The sequence below is a fragment of the Chiroxiphia lanceolata genome, chromosome 3 (assembly GCF_009829145.1).
Source record: "Chiroxiphia lanceolata isolate bChiLan1 chromosome 3, bChiLan1.pri, whole genome shotgun sequence".
Classification (NCBI taxonomy): domain Eukaryota; kingdom Metazoa; phylum Chordata; class Aves; order Passeriformes; family Pipridae; genus Chiroxiphia; species Chiroxiphia lanceolata.
In genome coordinates, this window is record NC_045639.1 from 1,551,736 (window position 1) to 1,568,067 (window position 16,332).

At 47.1% G+C, this 16,332-nt stretch overlaps 1 protein-coding gene across 4 annotated transcripts in view; it reads right to left on the minus strand.

Annotated features, from left to right (window-relative positions):
* The window catches only part of RTN4 (reticulon 4), a 40,234-nt gene that overhangs the window by 5,673 nt on the left and 18,229 nt on the right, over nucleotides 1-16,332 (minus strand). For 2 of the 4 annotated variants that reach the window (XM_032684128.1, XM_032684129.1), the window contains 2 exons: nucleotides 4,982-5,189; nucleotides 2,979-3,117 (listed from right to left, as the gene is read on the minus strand). In XM_032684128.1, coding sequence (XP_032540019.1) covers nucleotides 2,979-3,117; nucleotides 4,982-5,189 — 347 coding nt within the window. Of the gene's footprint in view, nucleotides 1-2,978; nucleotides 3,118-4,981; nucleotides 5,190-8,212; nucleotides 8,496-11,947; nucleotides 12,174-16,332 lie in introns of those variants that run through there. The other 2 variants (XM_032684131.1, XM_032684132.1) reach the window with 2 other exon arrangements.

Here is a 16,332-nt window from a genome sequence, read left to right on the forward strand (position 1 = left end):
AAACAAGGCAAACCCAGGGACCACTAAAACACTTCAAGGCTCACCTGAAACACGCCTAAGAGACACTTAGAAGCACAAAAAGCTTTACCTGGAACACCTCCAAATGCCTAAAGTTTGAAGACAAGAGAAAAAAAGGAGCAGGCAGCCAGGATGGACCTGCAGAGCTGATCCTGCCCTTCCCACGTGCAGGGCTGGGAATGCCCAGGGCTGTCCAGCCCAGCTCAGCCGAACCCTTCCAGTGCTGTGCACACCAGCAAACCCCCTCCAGCTGATGGACTGGCTCCAGCTCTGCCCAAAACTGCCAAATCCAGAACTGCCCCCATGTCCCTTCTTTACTACAGAACATTCCAGGCCCAGCCCACAGCTCTGTTTCTCAAACCCTCAGCTGTGCCAGGGCCAGCACAGCTCCCATTGCACTGATCACTCTTTACCAGGACAAATTGCACCTTCTCCCAGGACTCTGGCAAGGGCTCCTCTGGCACTACTCCTCAAGAGCTGTGAGGAATTTCTCCTTGTGCTACATAAATATTTAGAGTCCGTTTTAAGACTTCCCTGACTGAAGCATTGTTTAATAAAGAAGAAAAAAAAAATCTTCACAAGATAGATTTTACAGTTGGAATTATTACACACAATAAACTGACCTGCAGACATTTTCTACATTACAGGTCTGTAACTTGAATTATACACAAACATATGATTTCCTATAGTGAAGATGTTTAAACTACATGAGCCAAGATATTTTTATTTTAAACCAGGGCCATTCTATTACATAAGAGCCCAGAATCCCAACGTTCTCCTCGAGCACAAACTCTTCAAAAATCAGTAACTTGTGCTGGTGAACTGTCCTGACATTCACTGGCTTCATATAAAGGGTTGTTCCCAACCACCATAAATTAGACTAATTAACCTACATAAAACATTTTAAATGTCAGAAGGAGAGAGGGGAAACGAATTAGTTCAGCTGAACAAACATGTCTTTCCTATGTACTGTAGCATTTTAAAAGTGATTAGAGTGCCTTGAAGTCATTCTGTCTGGAATTAACTCTAATTCTAACATAATTCCTCCACAAGGCCTCATTTTTAAAGCAGTGCTCACTGCAACAGCAGTTGGCTGCTCACTCCTCCTTCAATACAAGGGGTTGGGATCTCCACACAAATGGTGTGAAAACCCTCCTAACCCAGAGCAAAGGCTGTACCACAAAGGGCTTCATCCCAAACACAAGTGACCTTGGGATTGAGTTGTGCTGTGCTGTTCTTTAATCAGATCCAAACACGACTTAAGCACAACTGATCATGGCCAGAAAAATGACCAGAAAAGAACAACTCAACCAGTTCCCCCAAAAAACACCTTCTCCTACACAGCCTTCCCAGGCTTCCAGAGGGAATGGACTCCCTGCAGGAACCCTGCCCAGCCCCAGGTGCAGCTTTTGTGGCACAGACTGTGTGAAGGTGGAGCTCGACAAGAAACTGGATCTGGAAACTGAGGGTTAAGATGCCCAGATCTGCCCCCGGTTTCCATCCCACAAATCCCACACAGCCTCCCATGTTCCTCATGCTTCACAAGGAACCCTTCCCCCAACCTCACAACAACTCCAAGGACTTTACAAAGCACTAAGGAAGGGATTTACTGGAGGATAAAAGCAAGTTTTTTTCAAGAAGATTAAGCAAACTGAAAGAGAAGTGGACAACACACTGCACTTGGTATAGGAAACACCCCTTTGAAAAACAAAGGAAGGTGACTAAAGCCTGAAAGGGGAGAATATAATTCTCTCAGAACAAAACTGAGGGTTTTCAGCCAATTCTTTTATTTTGGGGATTGGTTTTCTTGTGTTTTGGGTTTTTTTTCCCTTCTCTTTGTTTCTTTTTGATTTTTTTATTATTCTTCTTCTCTGTCAGTTTTGCTCTGCCGCCCTCAATAAATCCCATTAAATCCCACTTGGATGTACTGCACACTTCAGGCAGAGTAACTGCAAACCCAATTTCAGTAATTCACTAAAAGCAGCAGGAGCTGGGACAAGTGTCCACCTTCCCAGTAGCTCCAGGGGATCACTCAGGAAGTGGACACAAGAACCCTCCTGTCCAGGCAGGGAGCTGTGTGCTAACCACAGACAGAAATCCAGAACACTGAGGCAATGCAGCCTCAAAACAGGTTTTCCAGAGGGACACATCCTAAATGCACATATTGGAGCACTGGCTTGTTTTTGTAACAGATTCCTGCTGGGAATCACCAGTGAGGAGCTGGGATTTTATCCCCCTGTCCAAGTGCAGCTGAAGTTATCCATCCTTGCTAACTCTGTGCCTGAGGTACCTCCCCAGCAAACTGAACCTCCTTGTTTACCCAACCACAGCCATTGTTTGCAGGGAGCAGCAGGGTTTGCTGACCTGGTGTCCTAGTTACAACAGCTGGGACCAGTTCAACCCAAAACTGTGTATTCTAGAGCCTTCCGTGCCATTGCCCAGAAACTGTTATCAAGAGACCATTTACACCCTCTGCCCAGAGCACCCCTGACTCCTCAGGCTATAAACTGGGTGTTAAGAGGCCCCTGAGACAGGAGGATGCTCCTGTGCTCACACCCAGTGTGGTGAGGGAGGCACTGGGCATTCCTGCCTGAGCTGGAGGATAGATAATCTTGGGGTCTTGGGACTTTTTTAACCACTCGTGGGATCCAGAGGAAGACTGCAGACCACCACTCTCAACCAGACTGCACCAGCACTCTCATCAACAGATTTTCCCCTCTCCCTTTACTTTGGACTCAGGGGGCCCAACGAACACCACTCTGTTCATGCCCCGGGGTGCTGGGTTATACAGTTGGGTTTGGTGGGTTAAAACCAACTGTTTGCCTGTATAATTGTACTTATCGTATTATTTTATTAAATTGTTATTCTGATTTATAATCTCTCTTTTGAGTTGGCTTCATTTTCCCCTGCTGGTTTACCTTTAAAGCAGCACCTCCTCACACGGGGCAGGGAGGACTCACCTTCAGGGAATCCACCAGGTCGTCGACGAGGAAGAGGCGCCGGAGCTCGCGCACGGTGCCGTTGACGTGGCCCAGCACGACGTTACTGTACTTCTGGATGAGCTCCTCGGACACGGCCACGTCACAGTCCAGGTAGGCCCTGCAGGGAGAGCAGAGTGTGAGACCTCCCTGTGCCACTGCTGCCCTACAGGGTCACACCCGGGACAAACAGCCACACACCTGGCTGTGTGTGACACAGGGGAAAACCTCACCGGGGGAGGAACCTCAAAAAGACACCACAGAACTACACAAGTCATTCTCAGTGAACCTTAAAAAACCCCCACAATCTCTCAGGAGAAAAGAAAAACATCTATTTCTCACTGCTGCTTGCTCAGTCACACCCAGGCTTACCTTATACATGTGGGCAGGCTAACACATGGATAAGAAAAAACCCCACCAAAGCAACATATCCATTTATGCCCCTGGAAGGCACCTGTGGAGCTGCCACTAAGCTGCAACAAAGCTCTTATGGTGTGGGAAAATGAGCTAAATTTTTCATCTTTTGCTAAAAAAAAAAAAATAACAACACCCAAACAAAAAAAGACTTTCTTACAGTGAGTGACAGTTCTTTTGCATAAAGATATAAACCCCTATCTGGTTAGGTCTCCTTCCACTCCACTGCCACCTTTATCTGTAGCTGCAGTGGCCGTGGCCACAATTTCTGTCTTTAAACAAGGTATAATTTATTTATCTAACGTGCTGGAGGAGGCAGAAGGAGTGAGGCAGCACATCTGTAACAGGGAACTCATTTTACAGTTGTAAACTTTTACTTTTGGTTGGGAGGATTCTGCTTTGGGTTGGGTTTGTTTGATTTTTTTTTTTTATTATTTTAATAAAATATGCACAGTGGAGGCTCCTGTGTATGTCACTTAAGGCCAAGCTAAACATGACCTTGTGGCGAATCCAAGACAAACTCAAGTACTTTAAATGGTAACTGCAGCAGCCATTTCAGGGCTGTATTCTGCAATCACCCTTGGCTTCCATCTGCTCACCCTTCTCAGCTCATCCAGGAGATATTCATCAAAAATTCAATTATCTCATGGCATGTTACAAGCAAAAACAGCCTTCCTGTAGCTGAAGCTACACAGACAAAAAGTAACCAACCAAGGATGTTGGACAAGAATGCCTGGAGGCTACTTAGGAATATCAGCATTTTTAGGAACAAACTGCAGAAAGGGCACAGGTAGAACAAGTTCTGCTTTTTCTTGTGAAGAAAGAACTTGGAAGTGTTGTTTGGATACTGAGGAGCAAACAGGATTTCAGCTGGGAATTATTCATCCTAAGGAGGGGCATTTGTTCCCCAGGTTTGTCCCATACTGTGTTAGGCCTGCAGTGGGTAAAGGAGGCACTGCATGTGGTGTGGGAGGAAGGGAGGGAAAGCACAGCTGAGCAGGACAGGGCTGGCACGGAAACAGGGAACATGCACTCTCAGGAACAGGAAACAAGTCCTCTAACACAGGAATAAGTTTTCATTTCTTTTAAGATGCAGCTTTGCAACAACAGGCACCTGGATTCTGTCTCTGACAAGGCAGCCTTGGAGCTCAGAACAAACTACACATTTTAAAAGTGTTCTTAAGAGTTCCAAAAAGATCAAAGCAGCCCCTTGTCACAGTTAAACCCCTATTATATTTATTCTGATTTCTGCTAAATAAATTGCGTTGAAAGTGCTGGGTATTCTTTAAATTCTGTCCCTGGTTCATATTCTAAAGGTCACACCATTCTGAAATGCTCATATTACTCCACCAGACTGAAGGGGCTTAGTTTTTTAATGCATTCCCAGGGAAATCAATGCCCCTGTACCAAACTCTCAGTCCATTTCTGTATTTATTGTGGGACCACTGAGAAAAACAAACTGTGGGGAACACAGCTTTCAGTCTAGAGACTATTTACGTTATTACCCAACCTGTTACAGCACGTGCCACCCTCTGCTTCCCACAACCCCACAATGGAAGGGGAAATCCCACCTGAAGGGGTGGCCTTCATCAGACTTCTGGATGGCCTGGATGACTCCCTTGTATATCCTAAAGCTGATGGTGACGGAGAGCAGGGCCAGGGCGATGTAGGCTGTGACGCTGACGATGCTGAACACTGTTAATGAGAGCAGCAGGAACAGGCTGGCACCGAACACCACTCCCGTCTTCTTGATGTCTCGCCAGTAAAGCAGGTCAACAACTAGGATTGAAACAAGGGGAGAAATTAGAGCGAGGTACCTTTGGCATCCACGGGAACACAGGAAAACAGCACTGGTCACTCGGCTGCTGAGAGTCACCGAGAATGGAAGGTGTCAAGGCAGAGCTACAATCACAGCTAGAAACAGGTGAGTTAGTGCTGGTTCTGCACTGCACTCCAGATCACTGGCATTGCTGCTGTCAGGGTTACCTCACATGCAACTGCTAAAACTTAAGAACAATTCTGCCCTTAAGCAGTGTCAGAATCAATCTCTTCAGCTCCTGTGCTCTGTTCTGCACCAGAACCACAGCACTTTGTGCTTCAGTTCACCCCATTGTTGTGCATTCTGTGGAGGTCACTCCCCGAAGAGATGGATTCCAATTCCCTGTTAGGACAGATGACAAGACACCAACACATCTCTAAACCATTCCATCTTTCCAAGTCTGGTGGAGCAAAGGCCCTGCTCAAAGACTCATTAACCGTTCACTTTGTTTCCTTTGGATGGAAGCATTCCCAGGGGAGTTTATAATGTTGATTATGGGTGACAGACTGAGCCATCAAGAGGGAATAATCTCACTGAGATGTCAATCCAGGCTGAGTCTGCCTGTTCCAATGTAAAAGACTTCATTTGCAAACCAAGTTTAGTTTTCCTTAAGCGACCCTCATTAGGGAACACAGCGTTGGGCCATTTTTAGCATCACTGCCCAGAGTAAACTACACCCTTGCAGAAGCCTTAGGTAAGGGCTCACAGCACTCAGTGCAGATCTGTTTGCTTGCATTAGATACAGAGTTCAAGATAAATTATGCAACAATTATTACTACTGCACTGCAGGTTTAGTAATCCTATCTCCTCCTAAACATCACCAAAATTAACTGCAGAATAATGTACCAGAGTTCAGGACAGATTCTTTGTCTAAATGACTGAAAAAAAAAATTTGACTAATATTTCTTGCAGGATGAAAACCTGGTAATGCACCAACACTCAATTCTTGGCAGCCTCTGCAGGGCAGAGTCTGTGCAACACCTTTGTAGCTACAACATGCCAAGGCCACTGGGGCTGTGGTGTGTTTTCACACAAGTTCTTTCCAATTATTGCCACAGGAAAATATTAAACTGCAGGAAAGATAAAAATCATGGTCAGAAAATTAAATCCATAATGCAAAAAAATTAAATTCATAATGCAAAACATTGTATCCAGATATTCAAAGTCATGTTTCAGCAGAAATTTCCTGCAGCCCTCCAGAGACAGGTTAGAGCTGCAGGAACACCTTCAGTGTGCAGGAACACCAGAATTGCTGTGGGAAGAACAGCCTCCCCCCTCCAGCACCATCCAGGCACTGCTTCCCCCCAGCCTGGCTCCCCATCCCATCCCAGCAAACCAGGAGCCAGATCGGGCCCTGCAGTGGCCACCACGTGACGGCACAAACATATGGGGTGAGAGATAGACCCTGAGAGATAGACCCAGCACTGCCAGTCCGAGTCCTCCTCCAACTCCAGCCCAGCCCAGCAACATTTCCCTGGGTTTCTCTGACTTTGCTCCTGGGCACAGAAGGGCCCATCAGCGTCTCTGTACACCCTGCACTAAGCAAGTCGAGTCTGTAAAAGGAGCTTGTAAAAAAGAAATGAGAGATTGACTTAAAGGTCGTTGTAACCTGTAAACCTAAACGGAGCTGCAAGCAGCCCCCTGGGTGAGATCCTCAAAACCAGGCTTGCCAAAAACAATCCACAACGGTGGATTTTGTACTCCTAAATAATGCAAGAAACTCATTTCTTTCAGAGCATCTGCTGTAAATACTGAAGCTGTGTTTATTTTTAAGTGCTGCAACTTGAGCATCCATACATTTGAGTTTGGGAGCTGCCCCTGTATCAGGTGACACCGAGTGTGAGCCCTGCTCCCCTTGCAGCAGCACTAGTGCTGCAAGTGAGAGACTCCCTCCTCTTTAAAGCCTCTCCAGGGACAGGGGGCTCTTTGCTCCATAGAAAATCACTTATTCCATGCATTAATGCATTAGAGCAGTTCTAAGGAATGTAAAGAGAGCGATTCATCCCAGTGACGGGTTCCAGGAGAGAGAAACAAAGGTAGGCTGCTGGAATTAAAGCACAAAGCAAATGCCAAATGGCCTTTAGAGACCCATCAAGTCCTTTGTTCTCAGTAATCAATAAGAAAAATCCCCAAGCCAGGAGCTCCCAGACCAGAGTGAAGCTGCACATGGAGCATTTTTCCTCGTTCCATCTCCACTCCATTTGGAGAAGGAGCAAATGAGCCTCGGCTTAATGACATATGGATCTGGTTTCATTTAAATTCCTCAAAGGAAACTCAGTGGTTTATAATTCTGCAGTCCAGGAAAGCACACAATGCCAGTAATTTATATTCTACTGATGAGAAACAGGTATTTGCATTTATTTCTAAAGGAAAAGATACAAAGCATTACTCAAAGCAGCTTTCTGGCTTTAACCTACACACAAGATATTCACAGCAGATGAAAAGAAAAAAAAAAAAACAAACAGAAAAAACCCGAAAGCAATTCTGAGGAACAGCCCTGCAGTATCTTCCCTTATGGAAACTGTTGAAAGCTTTCTTTTCTACAATCTCAAGAATAACCTCACGCATGTAATGCCCGTAGCCCAGGCCTATTCCAACCCAAGAACAGCTGCCTACATTTGGTAAGCACGAACTGGCACTTGGCACGTCTAAAAATAGTGCTGCTCCATCCGTGCCTTACATGCACAACTCATCCGGTTACATTTTGCTTTGAAAGCAAGTGCTAACAAAGCTTTCTCGCCGTATTCCTAAAAACCTGAAAGAAAAAGGCTTTTAAGTTACAACCGAACAATTAACACCGGTTTTGACGACAGAAAAAAACCCAAGCGGTCTGATATATATATTTAGCGCGATAATCCTCTTTAAAAAAGCAACCCTTTGAACCGAGCGCCCGCCTCTTTTTTTTTTTTAGAAAGAGCAATGGCCAGGCGAGAGCCGCTCGCCGCCCGCAGGTGCCCAAAGCAAAGCGAGGAGAAGCACTGACCCATTTTGGCCTCCATCTTGAGCGTGCAGCTCGCCGGGCTCTGGCAGCGCTCGGCCCCGCCGCTTTCCTCTTCCTGCCGGGGCGCTGCGGGGTCGGAGCTACGCAAGCTCCGCCAGCCATCCCAAAGGCGAGGGGCCGGCCCCAAGGGCCGCGTCCCGCCCGGCAATGCAGCTGTGCAGGGGCTCCCGCCCGGGGAACAGCTCCCCTCTGTGCGCGGCGCGGCCCAACAATCCCGCCGCTTCAGCGCCGAAGAAAGGCTGCTTGTGTCGCGGCACAGGGCAGGGGAACACTGCGGGATTTACAGGCGTTACACTGGGACCTTTCTGTAATCTGGAAGGTGGGCACAGAGCCTTTATGTTGCTCTGATAACAGCGCACAGGCACGGGGCAGAGCCTTTTCGGAGCAGCTGAGGAACGGCCAGGGCTGTACCAGCCCAGAGCCGGGACTGCAGCGCTGAGAATGGGCAGCTTTCAGGGCGGCGTCACATCTGGCACCGGGCACACTCGGCTGGGAGAAAACCCACGGCAAACCCCAACAACACCACCACAAACGGGTGTCACTCCTGCCCAGAGAAGCCTTTTCCAGCTACGCTACATAAACTCCACATCCACACACGATGTGATCTCCAGGGCTCCCTTGGAGCAGAGTAGGAGTCCTGACCCTGCGGTTCCACATTCCAAGCCCAACCCCGAGGAGAAGCCACCAACCATCAGGTGGTCGCCGTGTCCAGCACCAGCCCCACCAGCACTGCAAAATTTGACGTTTTCAAGGCTTCCTGCCTCAGAAAGATTATTTAAAATTCCTGTTTGTGTCCTAAAAGGAGCAGAGACTGGGCCATAGAACTGAAGGCTCCGTTCACGCTCCTCAGACACATCAGGAGCCGGTTTGGTCCTCGAGTGTCTCCCTGCAGGTCAGAACCAAGCAAACAAGCCCCAGCTGGTGGGAGCGGGTGTTCCACATGACTGCACGTGGGGCCAAGCACGTGGGACCGACCGAGCCCAACAGAGCCTTCCCTGTCCCAGGGACAGACATCCCCCCGGAGCAGCACGTCCAGCGGGACGCATCCCAGAGCTCACCACACAAGGCTGCATCACGCACGTTCCAGACCCGGCACATCTGCCCCACAATCCCTAACCAGAAAATACAGATTTCACAGCCCAGCACTGCCAGATTCTCAAAAAACAACCCCAAATATTATCAAAACATTCATTACTAACAAGCCAAAGAGGCACTTTTCTCTCAGTTCTACTTAACCGTATACTCGCGCATGTGGGCACAACGCACCAACAATCAGTCCAAAGCCCTGATTATTCACGGAAAAAAATTAAAAATATCCAGGCCTGCACAAGCCTATGCAACCTCTGCCATCATTCAACTGAGCTGAACCAGAATTCAGACAGATTTTTCAGCCCATTACTTAAAAAATATGAATCCTGGGACGGCCTAGAAGTACAGCTGTGGTGTTCATCCTACCATTAGCAATATTCAGCCATTAAAACCTGACAATTCGTTGAAATCATTAAAAATTAAATAAATAAATGCTACATTTTAGTGCCAATTACTCCTATCTTTAAAAGAGCTAAAAATAAAAGTCATGCCACCCCCAGGGTAAACCTATTTCACGCTGCCTATCTAGATGATCAATACCACAGGTATTAATCAATACCACAGGTTGTACCACTTGCATTATGCTGGTTCCTCACCTACAGCACACCTATCACATCTAAATTTGGGGTTATGTTCACTAGAAAGTTGTGCTTCAGCTGCCAAGTCCAACTGTGAACCCACAGTTTCACTCTTCCCTGGTTTTCAATTTAATTCTTTTGAAAGGCATTTTTTAGCATGGCAAGGGGCATGTTGCAATGTTTGCTTCTCTATTTATTTTGGGGCACCACAAATAGTGCAATCGGTCCCTGAACTTTACCCATCGTTCTCCGTGCCCCTGGAGCCTGACCTAAGGAAGGAGGAACACGAAACACGGCGCCTTCATCTTGTTCTAAACAAAACAACACGCTAAGCCAGGCTTTAGCAGCTGCAGGAGGAGAGGAACCAGGCTCTTCTCCTTCCCCCAAAACCCTCCTGTCTGCTTCCATCTTCCTTCAGGCCTCATCTGTACGAGTTAAATCAGAATTAAACCTCAGGGCTCTGGGGGCTTCCATGGAGGGAGAACCAGGCACTAAAGCAGCTTCCTCCACTTCAGGGGATGTAAAAAAACAAGGAGGGGGATTTCAAAAGCTTCTCGGAGCAGCTTTAGCAGCCCCAACCCCCCCCAGGCAGGGCAGGTGTGCTGGGTTTGTTGTCTGATGCTCCCATGACCCCCTGCCCAGGGGCATCCCCCTGTGCATCCCCCCCAAAGGGTGCCACGCTCAGGACGGGCAATTCCTGCCTTTTAAACCAAAAGAGGACTCCCTGATTGCCAAGGCCTCAAATTCCAGGGTTGGAAATGTCTGCTTTCAGTGGCACTGAGGGACAGACCACCAACCCTGCTCGGCTGGTTGTAAAGAAACCTGAGACCTAAAAACTGGGCCTCAGCACCCAAAGGGAACCTGCCTTTCGGTTTCTACACAAACCTGACCTCACCCCTTTCTTTTTTTGTTTGACTTTCCTTTTTTTCCTTCCCAACTCCAAGAATTTCAGGCCTGCTGTATGAAACACTGACCATTTCAACTACTCACACACGACAACATATTACGAAACAGAACGTTTTTTCTTAATATTTTACAGCCCCTTTAACGAAAGATTAAACTTTGAGAAGCTTATTTTGCAGAGGCAAAGTGTTTTCACCTGCAGGGCTTTTTTGCTACGTATTTAGGTACTGCTAGAGCATTCTATGGATTCCAGCTGGAATTTTTGTCCAAGTGGAAAAAAAAAACCAAACAGATTTTGAACAACAGCTATAAAAAAAGAGTAAAAGTTCATAAGCACCAAGCACAACAGGCCCCTTTAAAAAGATATTTAAGGATCCAGAGATGATTAAATTTTTTTGAAGCTTGTCCTGTTGATAAAGTATGAAGATTATGTATTCAAATAAGGCTTAAACTCTAACACACTGAGCACTAATGTAATGATCCACAGAGATTTACACTGGAGATCTCCCATTGGTGCTTACAGGAACAAAGGTCAGCACCACACTAATTTAAGGTTAGCTACTTATTTACCTCAAACAATTTGATATTAGGGTTCTAAATCCTGACAAATCAGGCACAGTTTTACCTAGAATTCAACAGACATGAGAAATCCAAAGCAAACGTGATTAAGGGTAGATTTCAAACACAGTACCTTGAAAAGACCTCCCCCCCCACCACGGTCTGCAGGCGATTTCTCCTCGTAAAAAAAAAATTAAACCACGACCTGCAGACACTGTGTTTTATTCAGTTAATGGCTGGTATTGATAAATTATTAATAATCTAGAAATTTCCAAGGCACAGGCACTAAATTTGGACCGTGCCGGTGTTTGTGCCACACACTCCCAAACAAGCCATCCATTAATATGCTCTGTGGGGCTGGAAAGATCTGCAGTGTCACACGAGCTGCTTCACCTACATAAATTATTGATTCTTCTGCACTGCTCGTTTTTCCCCATTTTAACCCCCAGCTTTTGCAATCCCCAACATAAAGCACAAGGATCTCCCATCTTAGAGCCATTTCCCGATCCAATACGTGCTACAAACCCCCTTGGCTATGAACAACCCGGAAAATCAGGAAAAAAAAAAAAGGGAAAGAATAAATAAATACCCTTATCCTTCCAGCTGCTCGGCTGACTGTCCATCTCTCCTGAGCCGCGGTGTGCCCTCCAGCCGGGGTTCTCAATTATGCATTCCAAGGGCAGAGCTGCAGGAAAGGACCCTCCAGCCCAGGGTGGGACTCATGGGCTTCCCCGGCAGTCTGCAGTGGTGCTGCACTGGTGCTGCAGGAGCGGGTCAGCTGACGGGGTGTGGAGCTGACGCAGTGCTGGCAGCGCTGCCACGGCCCCAGCGCCGCCCCAGCGCCGGCGACGAGCTGCTGCTGCTCCCCCGGCAGAGCTGCTGCTGCTCCCCCGGCAGAGCTGCTGCTGCTCCCCCGGCAGAGCTGCTGCTGCTCCCCCGGCAGAGCCGCTGCTTCCCGGCACGGCAGCTCCAGAGCATGGGAATGCCGGCCAGCGGGGCTCGCCCGGCCGCCTTAACAAAGCCCAGCCAACCGCCCTAAGCGGCTTTCGCAGCGCCGGCTAAAAGTAGGCACCAGACGGGCTTTAAATAGATCGATTGCTTTTCAAAGAGCCCGAGAGGCGTTTCCAAAGCTGCCAGATGTATGGCTGCCCCTCGCCGCTCCAAACAAAGCTGTGCCACACAGCTGTGCCACACCTCTGCCTGGCAGGGACACGCCAAAGGAACCTTTCTGTGCCGGCAACAAAGGCAAGGGGCTCACACACAGGACACAGTCAGTCTGTCTGCTGGTGTCTTCACTCCTTATTCATCTTAATGGAGGCTGGAGAAGAAGTTATCCAGCCCTTCACCTAATTCCTACAAGCAAACACCTTCCCCTTTTTTTATTTTCCATCAGCATTTTCTGTTGGCAGGGGCTGACCTGGCAATTCAACGTTAAAAACAGGAACCTCAAAGTTTACGCTCACGACATATAGAAAGTAACATATTGCACAGGCACAGAAATGAACTAGAGAGCCCAAGTCTGAAAGAGAAGAGCTGTGAGAATCATGTTGTCGTTTTGTTTCCATCCCTGCTAAAAAAAAAAAAACAGTTTGGAGACTCTTCTTAAGATCTGGGGCCGATAGCAAAATGCTAAAACCTCCCCTGCACTGCTCCAAAACCTCTTGAAAATTTGATACACCATTTTCTAAAGAACTGGAAAAGGGCATTCCTGCATTTCCAGAAAAATACTGTAGACCAGGTGGGCCAGAGATCCTAATTCAGACCTTAAATAGACAGTTTTACTTTTCATTAAAAAAATCTTTCACTGATAAAGATCACTACAAATTTACCCAAAAGCTGTTTTTTACTTCAACAGCTACATAAATTTAAGGTCTCCTTTGACAGCAAGATCTATTTTTACCTTCTGCAAAGATGTGCATTTCAGTCACAATTCCAACAGGTAAATCCAAACACGTGCTACAGGAGGGACCTGGGGAGTTTGTATTCCAACATCACAGTGCAAGCAAACGGGAAAAGATGCACTGCACAAAAAAAAAAATGGACAAAACAGATCTGAAAATCTGCTTGTCTTTGAGCTGAACTGGAAACCACGAAATCTGTGGGTCTCCTTCTGCACTTGTACTGTCACTAAATTAGACAAAAATATGATGCTTTCAAAGGTCTTCTCACTACTTGCCAAATTTGTGAGGATACACGATTAAAGCCTCTTAATTTCCTCTTCTTTCTACCACAGACTTCAAATAGTGCAATTATGCAACTGCTCCCAAGCAGACATTTTGTGGTGGCCACGGCAGAGCGGCAGCAGCCAGAGCAGGGACACCATTCCTGTTCCTCCCAGCTCCAGTGATCCGCTCGCTCCCCCCACAGGAATTCCTCTCCCTGCCCTCCAGATCCTCCTCTTCACTCAGTGTTCACCCTCAGCACTCCCCAAAGGAAACCCTCATCCCCCTGGACTCACAGCTCTCAGTTCAGGCAGGACGTGCCCCTGTTCTACACCTAAACTGGGCACCAGCACTGCCAAACTGCGGGAAGAAGGGCAGTGTTCCAGCAGGAAATTCCAGGCCATTTACACCAAAAACTGCCCAACTCCCAGGCTGCTTTACCTTTAAGAGGTGCTTTTATCAACCCAGCCAGACAACTCAGGCACAATCAGTTCTGAACACGTGCCAGGGAACAGCCCTGGTTCCAAGGGGCAGCTCAGGGCAGGGTGAGCACTTCCCTCACTCCCCAGGCACACACTGACTCACCCTGGGCAGGGGGACTGGCACCAGCATTCCTGCCTTGCCCAGGGCAGGATCCCACCTCCTGGTGCTCCCCCTCCATGCTGCTGCTGCCCATCCAGCTTTCTGGGAAAGTGGAGACTTACCCAAAATGCTCCATTTTGTCCACAATGCTGCCACTCTGCAGGGAACTCCCCCAGGCCTTGCTCTGCCAGCAGCCTCAGCTACACAAGTCTTTGCCTCTCAACAGGGGCCCTGAGAGCTCCAAGTCTACATCTCTCCTTCAGAAAAATTTCTCTCACTGCTTTCTTTTTTCCTCATTCCTCCTACTCTGTGAATTCACCCTGGAATGGAAGTCTCTGTTTATTATTATTTACCTGGTTGCATAAAAGACAACATGAGAACAAGCAAAGAATTGAAGAATACAATGAGATTAAATTAACTCAAATCAAGACTTTATGTTGGATTAAATGGAATTTTATCAATCTGCTTCTGGAAGAAACTCCAGACGTTCCAAGGTATTTTTCCTCCAGCGAAAACCAACAAAAAAAACCTAAACAAAACACTTCCCATCTGCTGAATGGTTCCATTTAAGTCACTACAAACACAAAGTAACAGAAATGACCCAAATGTGCTGGTGTCAGGCAGAATTTCTAATGCCCTTTATGCTTCACACAACTGCAGTGACCTGGTTTGCTGTTCCAGCATCACAGGAAATAGTTTATTTCTGCCCCAGTGTTTGGGGAGTAAAAAGGAAAGATCTGGTGTTCGGAACACCCTCTCAAAGCACATTTCCCATTTGGATTTCAGCTTTGCATTTGCCCCCTCAGGAAAATGCAGGAAATGTAAAATATTAGTGATTAGCTGCACACTCCTGAGTGTCTGTAAGCAAAGCAAGTAAATCAGATTTAAGGTGAAAGGAATAACTGATGGTGAAACCCATCCTGAAACAAGGGTGCTCTGGGAAACCAAGTGCCCTGATAGCAAAGACCTCACCATTATTTCCAAATATTACTGTAATCTCAACAAGAACATACTGAGAGACCTAAACTGCCAATCTACATTTCAGAACACAACTTGTTATGGTCAGAGGTTTTGGGTCTGTAATCCAATAATATAATTATCAATAATATAAAATCTTCCACATCCCTTCAATCAAAACCAGGTCTATGGAAAGCACGGGTTTCCAGCCTATTTGGGATAACGAGTGATTCCCTATCAGAGATTAAAGTCTGTGCAACAGCAGGGCTGGGATATGCAATGTGTATATTTAGTTTTCAGACTGTCCAAGCTGGGATGGAGTCCCTTGTGTCCCAGCTCAGTGACAAACACTAGGTGGCATTAAAGCCTCTCCCAGGAGCTGGGTAAAGCCAGCACTGCACTGCTCCTCAGGTCCTGTCCTGCTCTCACCCCCCCCCAGCACAGCCCAGCAGCACACAAACCAATTTGAAGTGGGGAACGCTCCCTCTCAAGTCACAGCTTCATACACACCGATGGAGCTCAGAAATGGCCATTTGGAGCTGCAGTGAGGGAAACAGTGAAGCAGCTCAGAGCCAAACACAGCAGGGCCTGAGAAACACAAGTTTGCAAAAAGTATCACTGTATCCAGGCCAGCAGGAATTGCTGCTGTTGCAGGGAGGGGTTTGCCCTTGAGAGTGTTACAGTTGTTACAAGGTTTCTTTATAGTTAACAACAGTTCTGAATTTATTGGGCTTTTTCTGGTGGTGTTTGTTCCTCAAACCTGTGCAGCTCTCAAGTACCAGGTCCCCGAGGTCACACATCATAAAACAGGTTACCCAAGAGTGCGCCAGGCAGCACTAAACAAACCTCCTTCTACCCAGGGGCTCTTCAAAGCTTTACTGGAATGGTCAAGTTCAGAAAATACCTGCAGCCTTTTCAGAGTCCCTGTTAGCTCCCTGGGGACTCACAGCACACTGGCCTTTAGGCTAGTTTCCAAAAACCAGCACTGCTCAGTGAGCACTGAAGATCCTGGGGTTTAAGTGCACCAGTAAGGCAGTTCAGAATAATTAACAACCATCAGTCACACAGTCCTACCACCTGCATTCCACAAGTCTAAAGGCCCAGCAAAATCTATTTCAGTTCCACTACTGGGAAGAGAGGAGAAACCCCCACAGAATAAAGGTAAAATCAGAAGGTCAAATATATGCACAGATGCACCTGGCCTATTGATGAACTCCTCGCTGGTTCTTCAGTGACACTCTGAAATTGTTCCTAAGCAGTGTGGTACCAAAGC